Raw genomic sequence first — 25,179 nt, 5'->3', positions numbered from 1 at the left:
TTTTTTTTTAAATGTTTTATTTATTTCTAGGAGAGAGAGACAGCGTGAGCAGGGGAGGGTCAGAGAGAGAGGGAGTCACAGACTGAAACAGGCTCCAGGCTCCGAGCTGGCAGTCAGCACAGAGCCCGACGCGGGGCTCGAACCCACAAACCGCGAGATCATGACCTAAGCGAAAGTCGGAAAGTCGGACGCTTAACCGACTAAGCCACCCAGGCGCCCCCTCATTCTAAAAATTTTAAACAAAGCAGAGCATGCCCCTATCTCTCCCTAGCCTTCACTCTTACTCCACTCTACAGGCAGGTAACTACTTTACTGATTTGGCAAGTGTCCCTCTCTAGCTTTTTCGATCTTTCTTTTTGTTTCATAACATAAATGGAATCACAATGTTTTCTGCAATTTTTTTTTTTTTTAAACTTTGTACTATGGCTTAGCGTAGTGCTATTCCTGTGAACTGTGGGGGTAAACCCCCAAGTAAAGAGGGCATTGATTTCCATGTTGAACAGAAAGGCTCTGAGCTGCTGCCTGCCCCCTCTAGTCCCAGAGGCCCGGTGGGGGACAGGGCACAGCTCGGTGGGCCCAGGCAGGGCCTGAACGGAACAGACCTCGGCAAAGAGGAGGAGGACACACCGGGCAGGCTGGTGGGCCGGCCTGGAACCGCAGCCAGGGCTCCATGGCTCCGGCTGCCTCTTTCCTCTTGACTTTTAGAGACACGCACATTTGTAGATGAAATGATGAGGTATCAGAAATAGGGTTCGAGTTAATTTCAATTGTTTCCTAGCTTTCCCTCTTACGTCTCTCCCACACTTCTTCCTGCACAAGTGCATTTCTCTAGGATGCCATGTCAGGGGTGCTGCTGGGTGGAAGGGTCAGGCAGTTTACATTTTAATCCATATTGACAAACTGCTCTTTAGTAAGGTTCTACCAACATAAAAGCACTTCAGGCACAGAGGAGCAGTCGATCCCCCCTAAGCCTCACACAGGGGTATTAGTAATCTTTCACATTTTGCCAAGTTGATGAGTAAAAATAATACATCGTTTTGCTCTCCAACGCTCCCATTCCCAGTCAAGCTGTACATCTGTAGCTGCCCTTTTTGTATTAATTCCCTCTTCAGAGAGCTGTGGTATAAACAGTGCTAAGAGCAGAGACTCAGAGCCCTTCAGCCTAAGGCTGAGCCCTGACTCCCCTTACTTACTAGCTGTGCAGGTGTGGGCAGCTTACTTGACTTTGCTTCCAGTCCCTCACTCTATAATGGGGTAACCAGTGCTCACTTCACAGCCTTGTTAGGACAATACATGAGCTAACATTTCTTAGGTGTTTAAAACGGAGAACCTTATCTACATATCTATTTGTTTCCTGAGAACAAATTCTCTTAAATATTTACAGCTTCTGACACATGCTGCCAAACATTACATAGCAGACGATATATTCCACCTGCTTACTCTCCCCCCACTACGAATGCCTCCTCCCCACTCCCATCTCTACCTGGAACATGTATTTCCTTTATAATCAGAGTAAAAAAAGGGGGTGGGGTGGGAGCAGAGTGAAAGCTAAGGAGAAGGAAAAGATCCAGTTCAAATGACCTCCGTGGACTTGGCTTGGAGCCCCCAGTCCTCTGTGGCCACAGGCAGGGCCACATGATTACTCAACTGTGGGTCTTCCCCTGAGCTCCCTGTAAGCAGGGCCTGGGTCTGATTCACTTGCATCTGCAGGATCCACAGAAGCTGCTCTATACGCAGGCCCATCAAAGCCTTGCAAGTGGATGGATTCTATTACACATCTACTAGCAGTGGTTGCAAGCCTTCTCCTGGAAACCTTGTTTATAGCTCTGCCCCTCACCTGGCACATGAACTTCTGCCCCTGACCCTTCGTGATCCCTCACTGAGGACCCACCAGGGGCACATTACTATCTGGGAAATGCTGATGATAAAAAACAAGGGAGCAAAAGCCCTGTCCAGAGAACCTCGCTAAGTACACAGGCATGTTATACACATGCATTAACAATTTGACATTAAAGCACCCGTTCCTGAGAGTGTCTGGCCTTTGCCATGTGCTAAAAGCTTTATAAGCAAAAATCTCATTTAAAACTCACCACCACACTATAGGTTTGGCATTATTATTGTTAGCCTTATTTAACAAATAAGGAATCTGGGGCTTAAAAAGGCTGTGGCTTGTCCAAGGGCAAGAGATAGGAAGACAGGGAGCCGGGACTCACCAGCAGGCCGTTCTGACCCGAGCCTAGGCCAGGACACCTGGGACAATCAGGCAACATCACAGAGAGGGAAAGGGAGCAGCCATCAAGTGCTGCAGGAACTCAGAGAAAGGATACTGCATCATGGACCCCTGAAGCGGCAGGGCCAACCGGGAGCCAGAGTAAGTAGACAGGGACTGGGAACAGTGTGGCACAAATGAGGGTCCCGCGGTCAGAGGTGAAGGGGACGCACACGTGTGCACATGTATGCTCACGTACACAGGCTCGGCTGATGAACCTCCTCCTGGGTCTTGCCCCCCCACAGAGGGGGACCGGGCAGGAGGTTCCTGCCTGTATCCAGGTGACCGGGGCTGCAAGAGTGGAGCAAAACAGTCATAGGAAAAGGCGGCAGAGGCTTAGAGGAACCTGTCGACTGGACTGGCTGAATCATCAGTGTCTCCCGGCTTGCTGCGACCTTCTCCTGGCACTTTGCTAATGTTGGCAGTCACCAGCTGAGCTAGGAGTAGCTATGGAGCCCCTACAGTAGCTGTGATCATCTCTAGGAACCACTCTAAACTGAGCTTTGCATCTGCTGAAATGCTGCTTATGAGGCAGTAAAATCCAAAGCCAAGCTTCCTGAACGTATTTTGGTTTAGCAAGAAAGTCTCCTAAGTGGGGAGCTGTTTCAAGAATGCTTAGGAAAAACTACCTATTTTACCTAAGTAAAATACACTGCATCGGCGGGCCAGGGCATCCTGGTCTCTGGCAGGCGAGGATTCAACCGTGGAGCTGCTGCTCCGGCTGGCGGGTTTTCAGCAGCTGTCCCGACCTGCAGAACACAGTGCTTCTTTCCCGGAGGCCCTGACTTGTTGCCACTTAAGCAGAAAGGGTGGGGTAGGAGCTGCTGGGTTCCACGTTGAAGGAAGAGGTACTAACTTTATTTAAAAAAACTGAGACTTCCTGCATATAATATAAAATTTCATAACATAAAGCTCACTATTTTAAAGCATACAACCGGGTCATTTTTTGCAAATACAAAGTAACGTAAAGCATCACCACTATTTAATTCTGTAACAGTTCCATCATCCTGAAAAGAAGCCATGTGTCTAATTCCCCTTTTCCCTTCAGTTCGGCAACCATTATTCTACTTTTTCTGACTCAATGGATTAAGAGGCACTAATTTTTAAAGTTAGTATAAAATACTCAAAGCTGCATGCTGTAACCTGTCAAGCCAAAAACAAAGTAAAACAAAACAAAAACCAGAAGAAGCCATCACACAAGCAAAAAAAGAGAAGGCTGTGGAATTAATTATGAAAACTGTATGATATCATAGTTATACAGAAAACATAGTGTTTCAGGAGATAGGTCTTTCCCTGAGATTCTTCTAGTTTCTCCTACGGAGAAAGCTCCTGCCTTGAGACGCCCACAATAACTTTATTTCCCCAAATTTTCTTTCTCAAGGAGCTGCCAAAAAAGTTTCCAGCTGCTGCATTGGCCGGGAATCGAACCCGGGCCTCCCGCGTGGCAGGCGAGAATTCTACCACTGAACCACCAATGCTTCACTTGACGGCTGCTCTGCCTCCAGCTGTTTTGCTGCTCTGGCTCCCAGAAGCAACTGCACATCTGTAACCTGACACCCGAGCTGGTCCAGCATGGACCACGGCTCTGCAGCCAAACCCAGGACAGGAGACCCGTGGGGCTCACGTGCCTGGCATACTGCTCAGATGTCCAAGAGAAGCTTGAGAATGGCAATGGGAGAAAATGCTTCAGAAATTCTTTTGGCTCCTGGAACTCAGGTTCTGGACCTGAGTCTGTTAGCCTTAAAAATCTCAGCGGGTTGTGCATCAATTTACTCTCTGGGTGACTCTGCAAAGGAGAACATCGCCCCGAAGCTGATCAGTGCTCTCTCAGTGAGGAGGCCTCCCAAAGGAAAAAAAAAAAAAAGTCAGAGCTCTAGACAACATTTAGAAAGTTAAACTCCAGACACTGACATAAAAGTGCTTTTCTCTGTGTTATAGACAAATAAGACAATGACGCTGACGGAGTGTGAAAGGGCAGCAGAGAGCCATTTCATTTGTCAAAAACACTGCTTTCAGCAGCAGAATCTCCAAGGACTGAAGAAGCTGCACCTGCAGCTTTCGTAGCCCCTGCCCTGGGAACGGCTGGCACAGGGAAGGCAGCTGGCCTCCACGTGGCCAGGTGTCTATGGCCAAGAGCCACGTAAGCCCTGCAGCGTGTCCTCTGCCATGTTCCAAACCTTCCTATCTCCTGTAGCCAAGCCCAGAAAAAGATTTCTGAGAGGCTTAATGGTCTCTGAGGCAGTAAGAGTTAAGAATATAGGTTTTGGAGGCAGATAGCCAGGGTTCAAATCTCAATTCTGCCACCTAGTAGCTGCCAGACCCTGGTATGCTACCGGTCTTCTCTGTGCCCATTTGTAGAATGGGGAGAACAGCAACTTCTACCTCACTTGGTTGTTACCAGAGTTAGATGAGGTAACGTAGGGAAAGTAGCCCTGGCTGGTTAAGAAGGGCCCCAAGCCTGGGAAGCATGATGGTCGGGAGGCAGGGCCTACTCACCAATGGCTGTCCCTTCCTGCTTTGCCAGCGAGTCCTCGGGGTTGGGCTCTGCCTGCCTCTGTACCACTGGCTTCGGCTCGTCAGGCTCGTCATCCTCAGGGGTGACCAGCTTCATCAGGCTTTGGTTACACACGTTGGCCACCTCCTTGATGCCTGAGTCCACTGATGTAAGGACTAGCCCTACCCAGGGGGTATTCCCCAAACCTGAGGTCACTGGCATTGGTCCTCTCTGGAGGGGGACTATTGGGCAGTCTCAATGGAGTCCCGGTGAAATGCTCCTGTCTTCTCATAGGACACATCCTGGTAGACTTCCTACCACTAGGATTTCCCCCTCCCAAGACAGGGCACTATGAGGGGCTTGGAGCCCTGGGACCTGGGAGAGCTGCTTCAGATCTGGAAGTAACTTCGTGAGGTCTGGGGACAACGGCATTAGCCCTGTGTCCCTGCCACTGCCGGTCCATATCCAGCTCTGCTGCTTGCTCCCCAGGTCCCAGGGACTATCTGGAGGTGTGAGGGATCCTAAGGGGGCCTCCACCCCCCACACCAGGGTCCTGCAACTTCACAGCCTCTCTTAGGGGCTGCTCCCATTTCCTCTCTTCAGGGTGAAGGATACTTTTCTTGCGGTCATCATAGGCCAGACAGGGCAAGACGGCGGTCAGGATGCCAGAAGAGTAGGGCAGCATCACCCGGCCAGCCAGCTGGATGAACTCACGCATCCAGCACATGGCTGTCAGCTGGATCAGGTCATCTGGAAGAGGAATTGGGGGGTTCCGGGAGGATCAGTGCCAGCGGCCAGGGCGCTCCCTCCCACTGACCAGGCCCGGAGGATGGGACTGGAAGGGACTCAAGGGCTTGCATTGCTTCTAGCCTCACTGATACTCTCTCACCCTCCAAAGGAACACACAGGTACCAGGCTGGGATGGAACAACAATCTTGTGGCACATGTAAGGGCAGCCATGGTTCTCTACCCCTCTGTATCCATAAAGGGGCTCAACAGCTCCTCTCATCAAGGGGTAAGTTCATTTCCCTACTGCTTGAATCCAGGCTGGCCTTGCTACCGTGGCCCCCAGAATGTGGCAGAAGTGATGGCGTGGCTGGTTGAAGCCCGGGCCTCCAGAGGGCTTGCTCCCCTCTATCATGTGTCTCGGACCTCACTGATGCCATTGGAGTGCATCTGGGCTGGCATGCTGGAGGAGGGGACACATGGACCAATGGTCCCTGCTTCCCAGGTGACAGCCAGCTAACTGCCAGATGTGAGTGAGGCCATCCCAGACCACCCAGCCTCAGATGACCCTTCAGCTGACTGTAGGGGCATAATCAAGGGCAGCCAAGCCTGGCCCAGGTGAGCAGAACCACTCAGCTGACTTGCAGACTCAGGACCAACGATAAGCAGCTGCTGTGTCGGGCAGTCACATTTTGCGGTGGTCTGAAACACAGCAGAAACTCACGGGTACACAGTTCCAACCTCAAAGCATTTCAGTCCACAGTGAAATGTCAAGCTCCCCATCAAGAAGGTCTCCAGATCTTACTCCAGGGTCAGACCAAGCAAAAGGGCCTCCATGTTGATGGAGGAACCAAATTTCTCTCACAAGGACCCACCAATCTACTGCCCCAGGTCCAGCGTTGTGCTGGTTCACACTCCTCCCACCAGGGCTCTTTCGGCCTCCGAGGAGATGGCAGTGGCCATGGAGCCTTCACACTCACCTGTGGTCTGGCAGTGGATCACCAGGATGTTGGCCATCTCAGCAAACTTAACACTGGAGGGGTTCTTCTTAATTTCTTTCAAGAATTCTCCAAGGACCACCTCACACCTAGCAATGAGAGAAGGAGAAGGGAAATAGCATACGCCAGCCAGGGCTGGGGGAGTCTCTCCCCACGCCCACGTCTGCTCTGGGTGGGCCACCGAGAAGGGGACTACACTTCACAGTTGCTGGATGGCTGTTTTCCAGAAGCTGGGGATTAACAAGCTCTTTGCTGCCCAAAGAAGCAAATGAACCAGGAGTAAAAGAACGAACTTGTTCTCCCGTGGCTGCCTGTCTGCTGGGTGTGAGGTGCGTGTGTGCACTGAGCAGCGGCCCATCCCTTCTCTCCACTCACATTTTCCGAATCTCTTTGCCATTGTCGCCCAGGATCTGGAAGAGTCCATCCAGGATCTCCGGCAAATAATCTAGCAGGTTAATATCTGGCACGGATTCCAGAACCAGGATCTGACCCAGGGGAAGAAACCGGAAGGGAAAGTTACACCAGCCTGAGAACCTTCTCCTTGTCTTCACCGGTGCTTTGGGACAAGGCAGTGGGAAGGTGGCCCTGCTGAGGCAGCGTTTCATGGCCTTCCAGGTGCACCACGGCAGAGAGAGTGGGATACATGTGCAAGATGGGGATTTAACTCCAAGGACATTCTGATGCCCCAGGAAGAAGGGAGGACACCAGAAAGGACAGACGAGGCTTGAAGAGGTGTGGCCGCTAGAAGTAGCACCACTGGCTTCAAAGAGAAATGGGGGCATTTCCTGGGACAAGGAAGGAACCATATCCTCGTCAGGGGCAAACGTGACGGGCTCTGGGGAAGAGCAGAATAAATGCGTTTTGCATTACCTGATGTCACTGGCTATCAGAGGGATAATAATGAGGCTTCTCTCAGCCACAGGAACTGTCCAGGGTGGGACACAGGGCAGCTTTTACTAAACTAGAGGCTCATTACAGCTAGAGAAAACGGTCGTGGGGCTGGCCCTTACCCAGGAGATGATGAACTGCCGAGCGTACTGGTTGTTGGAGTAAATCCTCTCCCGCAACAAAGGGATGAAGCCCACCAGGTCAAACTTGTTGCTCTCCGTCACAATGTCCTGTGGGTCACAGGCACATGAGCTGCCAAAAGCAGAGGCCAAGGGCCACCTGACCTGACCGAATTATTGGCCCAGGGCTGTCTCTGGGGGTCAGGTGGCCACAGAGGAAAATGGGCAGAGCCCATGCCACGGAGGAGAAGTCCTGGAGCATACACCCTCCCACAGGCCAAAGGACAAGCAAAAACGCTGGGGTAAAAGCAGGAATCAAGGCCAAGAGGACTAATCATATGGCATAACCCTAGATCTGGATCAAATGCCCCAGTGAGCTTAGCATAAGCAGCCCCCGTCATTGGGGGCAGGGGGAATGGGAGGTGAGGAGCACTGCGCCCCAGGCGGGGTTAGCATGAGGGGGCGTTTAGGGTGATAGAATTGTTTCTGTATTTTTATTGTGCTGGTGACATCACTCTGCATGCCTGTCACAGAACTGCACACCAGAATCAATTTGACTGTATATAAATGAAACAATTTTTAAACATTAGGAAGAGCACCCTCAGTGACAGAATTTATAAGCTATACAGACAGATAGATGAAACAGATTCCAAGATAGAAGTGGGGACCAAGTACTACCTTTAGAAGGCGGTCTAGGAGCTCAGATCCACTTTTCACATTGGGGTCTGGGTCTGCAGCCAACTACGAGAGGTATAGAAACAGAGACGGTCAGAGTCAATATTTTAAGATAAGGAATCCACTAAAAACCCACGGCCAAGGCCCTGGCACAGCTTGATGTACTGAACAGGCACCCCTTCCACAGAAGAAACCAAAGAAAGGTAGGGGATGTAAGACAGGCAAGGTGGAACCTGGCTAAGGAACCAAAACGCAGGGCACTTCCCGTTCTGTTCCGGGACCTCTGAGGCCTGCTGCCCCAGGTCCGGTGGTTGGTTCCCATCGGCCTTCTTTGACGGTTTCTGATCTTCAAATGCTGGGTCCTCTCCCCACTCCTGGAGGCTGGTACCCTGGACATGACTATGGTGGTCAGCAGAGCCCTGGGACGCTGAGGGGGGCGCTTGGGAAGGTGTGTCACGGGTTCTACTGCCTTTCTAAGTAGGGTTTTTTCCTAGAGCTTACAGGCTAGTGCTACACTTGCAGGAGAAATAGCCTGTACTATGGATTCACCATCTTCACCTTCCATAGGGGAGGCGAGGGCTGTTCAAACTGTTTTTTTCCCTCCACTCCAGGGTGGACTGACACTTTCATAAAATGCAATAAAAATCAATTAATAGAGAAATGGAAAAAAATCAAACGTAAATACAAGCCCATTAAATTATTACTAGACTGAACAGACAAGTGGCCCTGGCAGCCTTGTGTTTACCTGCTCGGCCTGCATCTGGGTAAAGGGACCCAAGCACTCAAGGCCCCCAAGGTCATGTGAGTGGGCGGGGTGGGCTCAGCCTGGCTGGAGGGAAGACACTCACCTTGCTGAGCCCATCAAAGAGCACGTTGAAGTGGGGCAGCACGGCGCCGCGGGCCACCTTGACAATGTTGTACAGGGCCTCGCACGCATAGTAGCGCAGCCTGCTGTCTGCGTCATTGAAGCAGGTCAGCACCGGCTCAATCAGCTCCTTCAGGTACAACCCTGAGTCCTGCAATGGGACAGGAGAAACAGCTCAAGATGAGTCAGAACGCTGGCCCCCAGCACCCAGCCGACATCCCATCACCCCTGGAGATGCTCAGGCCTTTGTGTGAGAGCTGGCCTTACAGACCCTTTGCGAATCGGCTTCCCAGGCTGGGAGCCACGCCACGAAGAGGCTGCAAGGCTGCAGAGCCAGCCTGGAGGGTCTTAGGTGTGGAGAGAAGGGCACTAAAGCGGAAGTCTGCAACACCCTGCTGGGTCTCGGGGGTGAGAGCGAAGGCCATCGCTGCCATGTCTGGCCCCCAGGGAAAAAGGCCCACCTTGCCCAGTGCAATAGAGCAGGCAGCCAGGCCGATGAGGCCCCCTTTCCGGCTGTGGGGGTGCTGAGACAGTGCAAACTCCTGAGACAGGGTCTGGATCACATGCTTGATTTGCACGGTGTTGTTCTGGGCCACGAACTCCCGGACCAGCCTGAAGAGAGAGGAGAGAGGGGCTGCACAAGCAGTGGAGTCAGGCTCCCCCGGCTGCTGGGGATGCACGAGGGAGATGAGATGACCTGTTCAGAAAGAGGAATCGGAAGTCACGCATCTCAGGGTGGGCCTTTCCCAGCTCTCCTGCTGACTGGAAGGCGCTGGCTGGCTCACGGTTGTTTCCCTATTCTGGGTCACAGTTTCCCTCTGTGTACAACAGAATGAGGAACGGTGAGCCACCTCACCTCTGGGAATCTGGGTACTCTGAGAGAGTGAAAGGGAACATCTTGTTGGGGACCAAAAATTGTAACAATGTCAGTTAGTCAATCATCTATCTATTCAACGCTTGCTCAACCCTCCATTTCTGCACCCAAGAGGTTCTCTGTGTCTGTGTCATTTCCACAGATAGTGCTGAATCGGGTCCAAGAGCAATGGGCGAGATCCACACACAAACAAGTACTTGTAGCAACATGATGCGAGTGATACCACAGAAGCCAGAAAAATGTCATGGGCTGAATGGCATTTTGAGTCAGATCTTAAAAACACCCAGAGGCACTTTCCAGGTAAAGGGCAAGGCATCTCAGGCCCAGGGAAGAGACTGGCCAAAGTCAGAGAGCTCTGAGAAGACACAGTGTATTAGGAGGAGGAGTCTGGCCTGTGGAAGGAAGACAACTGTCACGGTGATAGCAGCAATGGGATTATCTATGTTTTATATATTCATTTATTTTTTCAGGTCGATGTTTTAATTAGGTATCTGGGGTGGCAGCCTGGAGAGGCTGGGCTGTGGGGGCTGGTTTGACAGAAGACTGAAGAAATCTGCGTGGAACATCACAGCTATCAGGGTCAGGAAGGAGGGCCTGAGACATGGCTGAGACACGGAAAGAGCAGGAACGGGCTGTCTTACATCAGACAGAAGAGCATCAGGAACCCATGTAATACAGGAGGCAAGGAAGGACAGGTCTGCGTCCAAGGTCTCCAACTGGGGAGTGAGGCTAAGAGGGAGAGGGGAGGTGTGAGGAGGCCCCTTCTGCGGTCACCCTGGCAGATGATCCCATGACAGGCCTTGCCCGGAGAAGAGGACAGCAGGGGGAGGACAGTCCCATGAGGGACCAGTCTCAGGGAATCGATAAGCAGCTCCCCAGATAACCAGTGGAGCTATGGTCCGGGTGTCAGGAAGTCTTTCCACAAGTGGGATTTCAGCCAGACCTTGAAGGATGCAGGGGAGAGGAGACAGAGGTGTTCTGGGCAAGAGGAAATGAATGAGCCAAGGAGAGGAGGGGGAACCAGGCAAGCTTGTCTGGGGCCCCAGAGAACAGAGCAGCAGCAGGGAATCTACCAGGATGGCTGACTATGGCCATTCCAGGCATCTCAGATTAGGGAGAATGGATCCTGCAGCATGGATAACAGAGAAGCTTCTTATGGTTTCTGAAGAGAATATCTTAAGAAGCTGTGAGATGGATGGAGACCATCCCACCATCCAAGTGTGAGGGATGGCTACCAGTGTAGCAGTCAAGGACTGACTGTCTACATGAGACAGACTTTTCGAAGCAGCTGCCTGGACTCACTGTCTAAGTGCTTTGTCCATCATGGCAGGATGCTCACCTGCCACATAAATGGGGGTCTCAAGTTGGCTGGAAGACTTTTAAGGACACTCAGGTCCAAAAGGTATCAGTTAGCCTAGGTGGCTCCAGCTCTGTGTCCAGAACCTGCCAGTAAATAGAGCTGTTCAAAAATAAACGTGCAGCCCTATGAGGCAAAGACCACTCCTACGAAAAGGTTGCTCGATGAGGGGTTGATACAGTTTGACGAAGAAGTAATACAGCAAGTCATATGGGGCACCGATTCTGTGCCAGGTGCTGCGTGCACAGAGGTGAACCAAAGAGGCCTGGCTCTCAAGCTGGTGGATGTGGGAGCACGGACGGGTATTTCGGGAAGGTGGTGTACAAACGGCCTGTGAGGTGCCTCTTTGATATTCACAGGGTGAGATTCCACGAAGTGTACCCCAGGGGGCTAAGAGCTGTAGATGCACCCAGGGCCTCCAGGCAGCAACCTCCAGGCATTGCAACCTTAATGGCAGCTCTGTGGGCTCCCCTGCTCCCAAAGCAGCCTAATGAGGCCCAGCAAGGATGGTTCTTTGTAAACCTGTCTGGCTTTGCAAACTGGACAAACTGGCCAGGTGAGGCGTTGTGATGTGCCAGAGCTCCTGAGTATCCACAGGCACAGCCACTTGGGAAAAGCCCTGCAGATGTGTCAGAGAACAGCTGGGGCATTGGTGGTTCAGTGGTAGAATTCTCGCCTGCCACGCGGGAGGCCCGGGTTCGATTCCCGGCCAATGCAGCGCTACTCTTTTGCCTTTTCCTGGCCAGCTTCCCCTCACAGAGATCCTGCTGGAGGAGCCAGTCTCCTCAACCGTGCTGGCCTGCAGCACCCCAGGGTGCTGTGAATGTGACCTCACTTCCTGGCTCGGTGAGCCCAGGAGCAGCAGCTGGGCTCTCCAGGGAGGCACCGCTGGCTGTGGGACCAAGGCCTTCACATCCTGCACCAGCGAGTGACTCAGACTGGGCCAGTCTCCAGAGGGAAGCTGGGGTGAAACCCGAGAACTGTGAAACAGCTCAGCACACAGTGAACATGGAATGGGGGAACCCACACATCCAACGGGCAGAAAATCACCCAAAGCCTCCAAGTGCTTTTTGCTACTGGGGAGGGACCGAGTAGTTTCTGTCCTGAGTTCTAGTTTCTGTCCTGAGATCTGAACGCAAAGCAACTTCTCTATGTCCCCTTCCCTCCCTTCCACACCCACACCCCCCTCTGCCTCTTTCCTTCAGCTCTGGAGGCTACACTTTATGTTCTTGCTGCTGTGCTGATGTGGCAACGTCAGAGCCTGGCCCTATAATTCTGTGAATCAGCATATCTACAAGGAGGCTCAGGACTGGGGATAAAGGGAGGTGCTCACACAGCTGCTCACAGCTGGAGCATTGGTGGTTCAGTGGTAGAATTCTCGCCTGCCACGCGGGAGGCCCGGGTTCGATTCCCGGCCAATGCAAACAGCAACATTTTTTTTTTTTTTTAACCCTAGAAGATTGGCTTTGAGATTTCACACTGCCTAAAGAATATGTGACTAGAGTCTGACAACTGAGAATGACTTGTTGCTAGCGTGAGTTTTAAATATCATTGGCAAAAAATACTCAGTTTCTTGAATTCCACAAACATCTAGAACCTGTGTCTCCCTGTTCTGGAGTCCAGGGTATGCAGGTCACCAAAGCCACTGGAAGTCGCTGTGCCTCCTGCTCCTGCCCGGACACTCCGGCTGCCAACTGCACTCCTGAGGAAGCCAGGCCATGTTCCTGCTCAGGACAAGTTAGAGTAGCATGCGGAGGGGAGCGAGCACATCCACGTCACTTCAGCAGGGCATCTACAGAAGATCCGGCTGGGCCAGTGGCACAGCCATCCTGGAGCCATGGCCTCACCTGTGTGCCTGTTCCAGGGTCACTATGGTCCCTAAGCACCGGGAAAGGGCACTCTTCCCTGTTCTGGAGCCAGCACAGGGGACCCGTTCCCTGCCATGAGGGGCTCTCTGCTGCGGAGGAAACAAGACTGCACACGGGACTTGCATGCAAAGCAGAGGCAAGACGATCTGGTGAGAAGCTCGCGAGGCGAGGAAGGCAGGCAAGAGGGAGCACGCCTGCCATCTGGTGGGGAGGGATGAGGCACGGCTTCGCGAGGGGCAGCAGGAGAGGGGCTCTGAGGGACAAGCGGTGTTCTTGCTGGAACTGTTCGGGACCAGGCAGCCCAGACAGAGGGAACAGCGTGAACACTGGCTCAGAGGAAGGTGAGAGGTGTTTGGTTTGGCAGAGTGAAGAACACAGGTGGAGGAGAGGTGGGTGACCGGGCCAGAGAAGCTGCTCCCAGTCACGTGCACGGCAAAGGAACTGGCATTTAATTCTGGTGGCAGTAAGGAGCTGCAGAAGATGAGAGCAACCTGCAGTGGTGGGTGCTAAGGGTTTGAATGGCATTAAAGAGCTCTGAAGAATCTTAAGGCTTACGGAGACTGAATGGCGAGAGAGTGTGAGGCACGGGGCTTTATTGCTGGGGTGTCAGGGCATATGAGCACCAGGGCCTCCCAAAACAGGAGATGCAAAAACAGGATGTCTGTATTGAGCACGCCCTCTGACTCTGCAGGCCCAGGAGCACCTTTCTCATTTGCTCAACACCAGCTAGAGGACCTCCCCACCCTGAACCCTTCCAGGGCTCAACACAGGACGTCCCAGGCCACTGAAAAAATGACAACCCATTTAAGTCCCGTGGCCCCAGAACCCCACACACTTGGGGGCATGTCCAGGGAAACAGGACAACAATGGATCTCCCTGGAGAGGAAGCCACGAGAACACGCGCTCACCAATATCATCAGCTCGGCGAACACTGGGCCTGGGCCTGTGGGTCAACAGCAGGAAGAGCTGTCTCACCAACCGAGTCCGCCCTCCTGACCTGGCACTCAGGGCACCCACAACAGGACTGGGTGGGCCTCTCTAGTCTCACTGCCCGCCGCCCAGCGGAACTGTTCACCCTGGCCAGACCCACCTTCACACTGTAAACCTGGGCCCTGCTCACTCCACCCCTGGACACCCTTGTGTACCTTCCTATCCAGGAAAGCTCCTACTCCACAACCTACGCAGCCTTCAAAGTCTGGCTCAAATCCACCCCCCTGCTTTTCCTGACCATCCCACGAAGTATTCCTCCTCTGAATACTGAAGGACTGACTCAGTGACCCTCTCATTCTCTTCCCGGCAACACACTGGCAAATGCCATGGACTCCTCACGTGTACATCTCTATCTCTACAGCTCCCTGGGAAGTCTGTAAGGACAGAGAGGGGGTACGATTCTCTGGATCTCTCGTGCCAGCCCTCTCTGAGTCTAGTGCTCTGCTCACAGCGCCTAGGGAACCAGCCAGCACAGGTTACAGGGCAGACCTGGGCGGAGCCCCACGCTGCTGTATGGGTGACGCTGCACGAAGCAGCCTACTGTTCTGGACCTAACCTGCTGGTTCAGCCACTACCATATCTGGATGGTCCTAAGCCCTGAGCGTTATGATTCAAGTCAGGTAGAGCAAAGGGCACCATTACCGGGAACCCCAAACGCACACTATGAAATGCACACAATCCACCATGTCGCCAGAGCTATGGCTGGGGAAAGATGCAGAAGCCACGATGTGCTCTGAAGGTCACCTGCCAAGGAAGGGGTGAAGGGGTGCCCTAATCCCTCTCGAGGTGCTCCAGAAAAGGCCCAGTCAACAGGACTTGCCTCTCTACTCACAGGGCTGTGCTGGGAGAAAAACGCAACTTACAAAGGAAGGCAGAGTAAGTAGAGTTTAAACTCCCGAGTGGGCGCTCCCGGTTTCAGGCCAAGCCTCTCTTCAAAAGACCACATTGTTTCCTCTTTCATCCACAGGCTGCGAGCCACAGGCTGGGATCTGAAGCTGCACTAGGTTTGAAGTTAGTACTTGGCCCAGAAACTCTCACGATCACAAATCTCTGGGACCCTCACTTACGTAAAGGTCACAGCTGTTACTGTTCTATGTGCCGGAGAAGAGGGGTCTGCTTCTGCCCAGTTCCCTCTAAAAAGGGTTCAAAATCCAGGCTGATGAAGGTTCATCTAGAGGCTGCTACCTCCATTCACGGTCAGAGGTGTCACCAGCTGGCAGGAGCACTCCTTCCCCAGAGGCACAAACCCAACTCGGCCACTCCAAGCTCGTGATGTGGTCTCCCCCTCCCCACCCCCGTGCAAAGTGCCATGCCAACTAGTCCCTCCTTGAGAGAAGGAAACCCAGACCGGGGAGGACATATTGGGAACTGTCATCAGGTAAACGAGTAACCGTTTCAGCAGCACAAGCACAGCCCCTCATGGACCCCCTGGCCTCTGTGACACAGCGCAGGGACAATCACAGGCCACAGACGACTGAGGATCCACCCCTTCCCAGGCACACAGTCCACAATGAGTATTTCAGTTACTTCCTGGAACAACCTGCTTCTGCAGGGATCATCATCTCATCCTCTGGATCTGAAACAGAACTTCAGGGAGACCAAGTCCCCTGCCTGGGGCGCAGAGGATCTGAACCTATGACGCACTTTAAAGCACATGCCCTTTCAACTGAACGCCAGCTCCTCTCTCCCATCTTCTCAAAGCCCCTCGGCTGCAAAGTGAACACACCCAGGTACAGAGCAGACTTCCCTTGTGGAGAACCGAGGCCCCCGAGTGACATGTGGCTTTCTCCACACTTCTCCCCATCCCATTCAGTGTTCAGACACCCCTGAAGCAGTTCTCTGCCACACACGGGGGTGGGGGTGGGGGGACAGAGGACATGCACATTTGCTGTGTTCTGAAACACTCCAGAGCTGGTCTTCTGCTATGAAGGCAGTAACTATTTGCTGAGCACTTAACTATCCTCTGGGTGATAAATGCTGGATGCTTTACATGCATTGTCTAATTTAAACGTTCTCCCCTTCCTCAAATATCACAGCTCCCACTTGTTGGATGCCTAGTGGGTGCCAGGCACTTGATATTAAAAAAAATTTTTTTTTAATGTCTACTTATTTTTGAGAGAAAGAGAAAGAGACTGAGCACAAGTGGGGAAGGGGCAGAGAGAGGGAGACACAGAATCCAAAGCAGGCTCCAGGCTCCGAGCTGTCAGCATAGAGCCCGATGTGGGGCTCGAACTCAGAGCCGTGAGATCATGACCTGTGCTGAAGTCAGAAGCTCAACCATCTGAGCCATCCAGGTGCCCGAACATTTTTAAAATTTTATTTTTATTTTGAGAGAAAGCAAGAGAGAGCACGAGCAGGGAAGGGACAGAGAGAATCCCAGGCAGGTTCCGAGCTGACAACACAGAGCCTGATGCAGGGCTCAATCCCATGAACACTGAGATCATGACCTGAGCTGAAATCAAGAGTTGGATGCTCAAGTGAATGAACGCCCCCTGACATTTCTTATTTCATTGAAACCCAACCCCTCTTTTATTTGGTGATGTCCAAATGTCCCAGCCAGTAGGTGGCAGAGATTTTAGCCGCTGCACTCATATTTCTGTCTTCAGAGGAGATGTTCTCAGCTGTAAGGTGGGGCTACTAATCTCAATGACTACAGTGTCTCTAGAGAATAAGAAAAGGCATGTCACGTGCTCTCGGGAGCACATGCTCACACAGCAGTCTCAGTGCAAAGTCAGGATCAGAGAGACAAACTGTGATCTTATGCACACCACATGAGATCATGTTCATTCACTAAACGTTGACTGGGGCCTGCGATGCTCCTGGCTTCGATAGGACGACAAATCCAGAATTGTGCTTATTTCTGTGTTGCAAAGCCTTCTGCATGGCCCTGGGGCTGCTGGCCTTTTCCTGTCCTGGTGAGTGTGCTTATCTGCCACTGTTCTCTACATCATGCGCTGTATTCAGACAGCACATCCAGGCAGCAGTTTCCCAAAGATAATCTGGGTAAAAATCTCCCATCTGCTTTGCTGCATATTTAAGTAATAAGTAATTTGGTTTCCACTGGTTCGCTAGTTTCCAGTAATTGAACAGGAAAAGTGGAATGCTCGCCTCTGAGGAAGGCCCAAAGAGTTTCTGAAAAGGCCTCAGAGTTAACTGACAAGATACACTGAGCATCTACTGGAGGGAATCAGTGGACAGACTATAAAGGAGAAACGAGCCCAAGACAACAGATGTTTGAATCTCAGGTGACAATAATTGTGACCATTTAATGGGTGCTTCCCTCACACTGCAACATAACACTACAGGCAGTTTTATTTTTTAAGACTGATATAATTCACATGTCATAAATTCACTTAAAAATATTTTTATTTACTTATTTTGAGAGAGAGAGCATGTAGGCATGAGCATGGGAGGAGCAGAGAGTCGAGAGAGAATCCCAAGCAGGCTCCCTGCTGTCAGCACAGAGACTGATGCGGGGCTTGATTCCGTGAACTGAGAGATCATGACCTTAGCTGAAATCAAGAGTCACATGTTTAACCGACCAAGTCAGCGAGGTCCCCCATAAATTCACTCTTTTAATGTGTACAATTCAGTGTACCCATTAGCAGTCACTCCCCATGTTCTCCAAAGCTCCTCCCCTAAGCCCTGATCTACTTGCTCTGTATGAATTTGCCTATTTGAGATATTTCATAGAAACAAAATTTTTAAGTAAATGAAACACATGGCTGGCTCCTTTTTACTTTTCAAGGTGCATCTGTGTTTAAGACAAGGAAACTGAAGCACAGAGGAATTAAACCAGAGGTCACAAACTCAAATGCTTAGAGGGGCCAAGCAGGAGACACAAGGGAGAAGGACAATGGAGGAAAGGCTATTGGGAACTTGCCAATACAGGAAGCAAACTGAAGAGCCCATGTCCTGGCCCAAGGGGAGACCCCTAGATCCCCCTTATCTGTTATGTGGGGCTGTGGGCCCTACAGAGACACACTTTCGATTCCTTGGCAGCCACAAACCCAAACTTCACTGTGAAATTTCTCAATTTAATACCTTGCAGGGGTGTCTTGGTGGCTCAGCTGGTTGAGTGTCTGACTTTGGCTCAGGTCATGATTTCATGGTCTGGGGTTCGAGCCCCATGTTGGGCTCTGTGCTGACAGCTCAGAGCCCGGAGCCTGCTTCAGATTCAGGGTCTCCCTCTCTCTGCCCCTCCCCTTCTTGCATTCTGTCTGTCTCTCAAAGATAAACACTAAAAAATATATAAAAAATTACTTTACAATTCAGGCCAAACCAAACAGCACTACCAGCAGGTCACAGCCAATTGCTGCCAGTACGTAACCCTTAGATTAAACAAATTGCGGAGGGTTCCACTGCTAAAGGAGAACAGAGTTGGGTGGATTCTGACCCACACTTGCATTAAGCCATTGGTGATAAACAGTATCTTGTCACAGGAGCGGTAGGCACTAGAGTCAGGTCAAACTCAACAGTTAACCTTTATCTGATCACAGAGCGCCAGAGATCCCTGCCCCCTCCCCAGCAGGCAAAGGACGCATTATTCAGGAGCCCTGACCCCACAAGCCCTCCCTCGGGCTTTGGTGTTCTCACGGGGCATGGCCTGGGCACCTACATTTGCTGGCTTTTGGAACTCAAAGTCAAGTACACTAGAGACTTGACTCTGAGCCCATCCCTAGTTACCATGAAGGGCACTGTTTCTCCCAGCCCGCAGTGAGGGGGCCCTGCCACCAGTGTGGGGCATGGCAGCCCAGCAGAGTGACTGTCCACCGCAGTTATCAGAGTGCCTTCTGCCATTTCTCCCTGACACTACACTCTCCTGGAGAGCAGAGCTTGGGGTCCTACTAACCTTTTCATCAGGACTGATCAGGGACTATGTCCCCTGAAATTAATTTGAGAGCCCACCAAACCTGAAATATTCCGTTCTAAAATCTTAGCTTAAGTGCCCTATCCTTTAGAAAACTGTGTGGGCATGTTGGTGTGAGGTTGAGAGGCAAAAGCTCTCCATAACTGTGCACAGCAGGCTCACACACTTAGCGATAAGATCTTGGGTCCCTCAAACCAGCCTACTCTTGAGATTCTAGAGTCCAAGATACTTCAACTGAGCCAAGCATCCATCTCTCTGCATTTTTAGTGTTTGAGAGGCCTGTCATCAAGAGAAAACACTCTCCTCTTATTATGAACTTTAATCCCTCACTGGAAAATCGCATGCAGTACTGGCTCTGTCCAACTGAGCAGACGACACTAGAAAAGTTGCAGGTAAAACAACCATAGAGATGCTCAAGTATGAAATTTCCTTCTTGATAGGGAAAACCGTTCACTGTAGTGGGGAAGCCTTTGAGACCAATGAACCTGTTTTTTGTTTGTTCGTTTTAATCCAGGTTATAGCTGTGAAACCTTGGGAAGATTATTTAACCTCAAGGAGCTTCTTTCCTCATCTGTAAAATGCTACTATCTAGCTCAAATTTTGCAGCCATGCAAAATAAAGAGATCAAATATGTGCAACGACCACAAAAAGGGAAGTTTTACTATCCTCTTCTCCCCAAATGGGCAGATAGCACTTTACACATGATCACTTTTTTTTTTTTTTTAAATGATCACTGTTATGGATAGAATTGTATCCACACCAAATCCATATGTTGAAGCCCTAAACTCCTCTGTGACTGTATTTGGAGAGAGGATCTCTAAGGAGGTAATTAAGGTTAAATGAGGTCATAAAGGTGTGTGGTCCTCATCCAATAATGTGTCTTTATAAACAGAGACACCAGAAAGCTCTTGGTGAAACACAGATAAGTAAGTCACTATCTGTCCCTAAGCAATTTGTGATACATATATTCAGAGGAAAATATCAAACCAGGCATTCCTTATTCCACATACAGCTGTAGAAGGCCAGAAACAGACCGGAGAGCCCTTTACACCAATGCTCTCAGACTTTAATGTATACACAAATCCCCCAGGGGTCTTTTTTAAAATGCACATTTGGATCCACAGGTCTGGGGTGAGGCTAGAGTATCCCTTACTCCCAGGTGATCCTGATGTTGTTAGTCTGTGGACTACACTTTTGGGTAGCAAAGTTCTTCAACTGCAACGTTATTTCCCCACCCAAAATGTATGGGCGTTCACTCTGACACCAACCGTGAAATGCTGTGCCAAGGGCTGAAGATAAATAAAACAGGGTCTCGGCTCTTCAGGAGTCCATAGTCCAATTAAAGCCCAGAGGTTTCTCTGAATTCCGCAATCAAGGGCAAAGGTGAATAAAAACAAGAACCCCGTTAATGACAAAATCCTTAAGGAACAGCGTGCAGAGTGAAAGCACTTACAGGGGCTGTGCTGGAGCCAAGAGTGATGCTGAGATGAATACCTCTATTCAAGGACCCTCAAGCTATGGTAAAAATCAGACTTTCTTGAGAAGCAGACTGCATGCGGGACAAAATCGGGTGTCAAGGTAGCTTCAAAGCCAATAAAACCCATAGACATGGAGCCATGTCTATACATCAGCTCTTGAGTCTCCTCGTCTGTTTAGTGATACACATCATTAAGACCTGCGAGCATTAGTGAGAACTAGAGCATAGGCAAGAAGCAGTTCGGAAACAGATGAAGAACGTGGTGCTTTATGAGAGAAGAAGCTAGTTGGTTTTGGACATACTGAATGTTACTGCTGAATGGGAGAGTCCTCTTAACAAAGTCCAAACCCTTTAGTCGAGGAGGAAAGGAAAACCCAAAGCAGTTAAGGCAGTGGTTCTCAACTGGCATGATTTTGCACTCCCAGGTGACATCTGGAGACACTGTCTGGAGACATTTTTGGCTGCTACAGCTCAGGGATTGCTACTGGTATCTAGGGGGTAGTAGACACCAGAGACGCTGCTAAAAATCCTACAACGCACAGGACAGCCCACCACAACCAAGAATTAGCTGTCCCCAAATGTCAACTATGTTGAGGTTATGAAATCCTGAGTCAAGCAATTCCCTAAGGTCGAAGAATGAGTGTCACACCGTGGACTAGACTGGAGATGTCGAACACTCTGCAGTGATGGAAATGTTCTAAGACCTATACTGTCCATTATGGTAGCCAACAACCACATGTGACTACTGAACATCTGAAATATGGGTAGTGTGACTGAGAAACTGGATTTGTAGTTTTTATTTTATCTTTATTAATTTATATGCAAATAGCCATGCATGGCCAGTGGCTACCCTACTGGACAGGGTACAGGCAGGACTACAATCCATGTGTCCCGGCTCCCAGCTTGGTATTCTTCCAGTTTCATGGCCTGCTTCTTTCCACTCTTTTGAAATCACCCACCCACCTGCCTTTATCGCAGAAATTTGGGGGGTAAATTACAAATGTAAAATAGTAGCAGAACATCTTAATAAAACATTCCCAGTTGAACCCCTAGCTTCGCACTTTGGGAGATAAAGCAAAATGTCTGGTCATGGTTACACATACATGTAATAGGGCCAAAGAAGCAAGAAAGGTCAAATTATTCCTACTTCCACCCACAGGGAAGGGTGATATGGCAGAGAGAAAATAAACATGCCTCTGAGTCTTGAGGTTTTGATGTCCAGATCTCATTTCCCCAGTTGGTCACCTAACAGTCCCTTTCACTTCTCAGAAGCTGGGTGAGAAATGGGGCATCGTTAGCAAATTCTCATGCTTCCCATTTCCCTTCCATCGCAGAGGATCCTCTCTGATTTGCTGGTTTTGGACAGAGACCACACTGAAGACGCGCCATGTGCCAGGCACTGTGCTAAGCACTACACACAGGCTCTGCCGCTTCATTTGCACGTTAGTCCTTTGGGACACCCGGAGGTTAAAGAACTTGGCCCAATTCATACAGCCCGTCGGAAGCAAAGCTGGGACTCCTAATCTGCACTGCGCTAAGGGCCTAAAGCTGGCTAGAAAGGCGTGAGGAGTTCCCCCGAGCAGCAGGAACCCTGCAAAGCCAGGGCGGTGTCCCGGCTCTGCTCCCCACGCCCAACCCTGGGGGCCCGCGGCTCTTACTTCTCGATCTCCAGCGCTGCCACCTTCCGCTTTTCGTAGAGTTTGTCATTGAGGGCGCGCACGATGTTGGGCGTGAGCGGCGCGAAGTCTTTCTCAGGGTTCATGGTGGCAGCTCGGGGTGCTCCCCGGAGCCCCGCGACTCCTCAGCCCGCGGCTGCCCGGGCGGCTCCGCGCTGCCTCCGGCGCCGGCTCATGGACCACACCGCCTCGCGCCTGCCTGCCGAGCTCTACCGCCGCGCGCCGTCTCGGAACCCGGGCCTGGACCCCGCCCCCGCACACCTGCTCCCGGCCGCCCAAGCGCTCACGCTACCCGCTCCCGCCCGGCACTGGCAGCACTCAAGGGGCAGCCGCCATGTTATTCGGATCATGTGATTCTGTAACCGCTTCCGCCTTCCGCTTCGAGGCCCCGCCCCTCGCCAGCCACGCCTCCGCACGCAGGCAGCAGGTGGGATGCTTACGCCCCCACAAGGCTCTACCTCCTCTCCTCACTCCCGCCTTCCGCACCTCTCCACTCGCGTGTGGTTGGGGATGTTTCGTGGGACGCGTATCTCACGCGCTCAAGTTCCCACGTGGTCGGCTAGGAGCGTGGTGGGCTTCTGTGTATGTTTGTGAGCACGAAAGGGCTCATGGAACCTGACTCACATAGCGTAACTTACTAAAATACTTACTGAATACACCAGTTCATTTACTATTTAGTCACCAGTTTCGCATATGGCAGTTTCCTACATGGGAGGAATACCGTCATGATTTTCGCCATATTCTAGACACTTGTGCTATTGTTAAAAAAGTATTTTTCTCCAATCAACTTCCTTTCAAAAATCTTAAATTCCTACTTTAGTCTTGCTTATGTGCTAAGATCGTGGTGTGAATAGTTTTATGTTTCTAAAACATATTCAAATAAATTCTCAATTAAAAACAATGCTACCTGTCTACTACCAAGAATCTCAGGTACCAATAGTGACTGTCACCCTACCATTTGGGACTCGGAAGGGTGTGTTTACCATGCTTAGATACTTAGAGGACTAGGTTACAGGAAGCAGAAGTCCCAAATCTGAGTGCCATTCTCCAGATGGATCCGCTGTGAAGCAGCCCTCCAAGTGCTTTGAGTGTCACTCTAAATGGTGGAACAGAAATTGAAGCCATGTGGTAAAAATTTAAAAAGCACTCTACGCAGGTATTGTGGCTAACAGGGAGATCCATCAGACAGAGTTCCTCATTAGGCTTCCATAGTGGACAGGGATTTTAGGACAAGGGCTAGATCACAGTGGAGCCCCAAGAGTATATGAACATAACACATGATGGTACTTTTTCTAATGAGTGGAAAATATTCATGCAAATTTGAGAACAAAGTGGAAAATAGTCTTATCCTCAATCCATAGATTGTAATCTATAGGACACAAGTGAAGGGATATAGTAGGCAGAATTCCAATACGGCTCCCAAGATTCCCACCCCTCTGGGTAATCCCTGCCCTTTGAGTGTGAATAGGATTTGCAAATACAATGTGATGTCAAACAATTATGTTATATAGCAGAAGGGATTCTGTAGGTGTAGTTAAGGTCTCTAATCAGTTGACTTTGAGTTAATAAAAAGGGAGATTATCTTGTCTGGGTCCAACCTAATCAGATGAGGCATTAAAAGTGGAAGACATTTGAAGTGGCAGAGGGATTCTCCTGCTGGCCTTGAAGAGTACACAATAAAAACAGTTACTACGATGGACTACAGGGTAAAGACCTTAGAATGGTCTCTAGTTGCCAAAAGTAGTCTCCTGAGGGTTGTCTGTGCCAAGAAAGTGGGGACTTCAATCATAGGGCTGCAAGGAAATGAATTTCTTCAACACACCAAGGGAGCTTAGAAGTGGATCTTTTCTTAGTTGAGCTTCCAGAGAAAGATGCAGCTGTGATTTCAGCCTGTGAGACCCTGAGCCAAGAACCCAGGTCAGTTAATTTTGGACTTCTGATCCATGAACACTGTGAGATAAGAAACTTGTGTTGTTTTAGGCTGCTAGATTTGTGGTAATTTGTTATGCAGCCATAAAAAACAAATACAAAAGCTAACCCCAAACTCAGTCAGTCATGGAGGACGTTTGTCTAGAAAAATCTGTGAATAAAGTGTTTTCTTGTACTGGTGAAGTTTTCACAGCTTTTAAAACCATGAGAGACTCTTGAATGCTGACAAAAACTGAGGACTGATGGATGTGGGGGGGGATGGGCATGGAGGAGGACACTTGTGGGGATGAGCACTGGGTGTTATGTGGAAACTAATTTGATACTAAACTATTTGTAAAAAATAAAAAAATAATAAAAACAAAAACCTTTGCTGACACAATCTGGTGAATGAAGGTGGGTGCACCACCAATTTGAAACTGCCCCAGATTGAGATTCCTCTCCAGAGAAAATGTTTTGTTTGCTTAATAGTTTCCTCCTCTTACCTTGATACCAAGTAGTGCTGGTAAGGACTTTTCCAAATGTCTTTGCAAAGTTTATGTCTTTAGGATTTTGATAAGGGTTGATGCAAGTTCATGAAAGAAAATTAAATTGGGGGAATGATTTGGATCTATTTCTCCAGTGTGTATTCGTTTCCACTGGACCCATATCTAATGTAATATTTCATCTGCTTCTTTTGCTGTTTGGTTTGGCTTTTTCTTAAAGGTGAACTGAATTTCCCAAGGGTCATAATGAGATACAGTTTTTAATAATTGAAACAGTAATGTTTTTACTAGAAGGAACTCTTGTCACCTGAAATCATGTTCTGGACTAGGTTGCTAAGAAACCAGATTTTTACTCAAGGCCCAAGCCAATGCTTTGTCCCACCTTTAGTTCAGAAATTCCTGAGGAAAAAAGGTGGTTTCTTTTCTCTGCTATCTTGGAAAATGCCAACTAATTAAGGTTATTTATGCATTACTGTACTGGCAGCAGTGTTAAGAATGAAGCCCAAGGCCACCATTGCCTTCTCCGCATGCTTACTTGCCTGACCCTATTGCCCAGCCCTGGCCAGGCAACGCTACGCTCAGACTCTTTCTAGACTAGTGGATGATTGATACACCTGGTTGC

General features: G+C 50.2%; 1 protein-coding gene and 3 non-coding genes across 4 annotated transcripts in view; 2 read left to right on the top strand and 2 right to left on the bottom strand.

The window, feature by feature from the left end:
* The window catches only part of VAC14 (VAC14 component of PIKFYVE complex), a 100,100-nt gene extending 77,804 nt beyond the window's left edge, over positions 1-22,296 (bottom strand). Inside the window, exons 1-9 of the mRNA XM_039223175.1 lie at positions 22,129-22,296; positions 9,496-9,646; positions 9,018-9,185; positions 8,173-8,235; positions 7,498-7,605; positions 6,863-6,972; positions 6,470-6,576; positions 5,379-5,513; positions 4,766-4,918 (exon numbers count right to left, since the gene is read on the bottom strand). Of these exons, the coding sequence (XP_039079106.1) occupies positions 4,766-4,918; positions 5,379-5,513; positions 6,470-6,576; positions 6,863-6,972; positions 7,498-7,605; positions 8,173-8,235; positions 9,018-9,185; positions 9,496-9,646; positions 22,129-22,232 (1,099 nt within the window). The 5' untranslated portion in view covers positions 22,233-22,296. The remainder of the gene's footprint in view (positions 1-4,765; positions 4,919-5,378; positions 5,514-6,469; positions 6,577-6,862; positions 6,973-7,497; positions 7,606-8,172; positions 8,236-9,017; positions 9,186-9,495; positions 9,647-22,128) is intronic.
* TRNAG-GCC lies at positions 3,677-3,747 on the bottom strand. Its single transcript has one exon. It is a non-coding gene; the product is annotated as a tRNA-Gly (tRNA).
* On the top strand, positions 11,912-11,982 carry TRNAG-GCC. Its single transcript has one exon. It is a non-coding gene; the product is annotated as a tRNA-Gly (tRNA).
* TRNAG-GCC lies at positions 12,618-12,688 on the top strand. The gene has a single exon. It is a non-coding gene; the product is annotated as a tRNA-Gly (tRNA).
* Positions 22,297-25,179: the final 2,883 nt, after the last annotated feature.

The sequence above is a fragment of the Hyaena hyaena genome, unplaced genomic scaffold (genome assembly GCF_003009895.1).
Source record: "Hyaena hyaena isolate Hyena2069 unplaced genomic scaffold, ASM300989v1 scaffold_18, whole genome shotgun sequence".
Lineage (NCBI taxonomy): Eukaryota > Metazoa > Chordata > Mammalia > Carnivora > Hyaenidae > Hyaena > Hyaena hyaena.
Note: the sequence above shows the minus strand (reverse complement) of the source record. Positions and strands in the feature narration are given on the sequence as shown.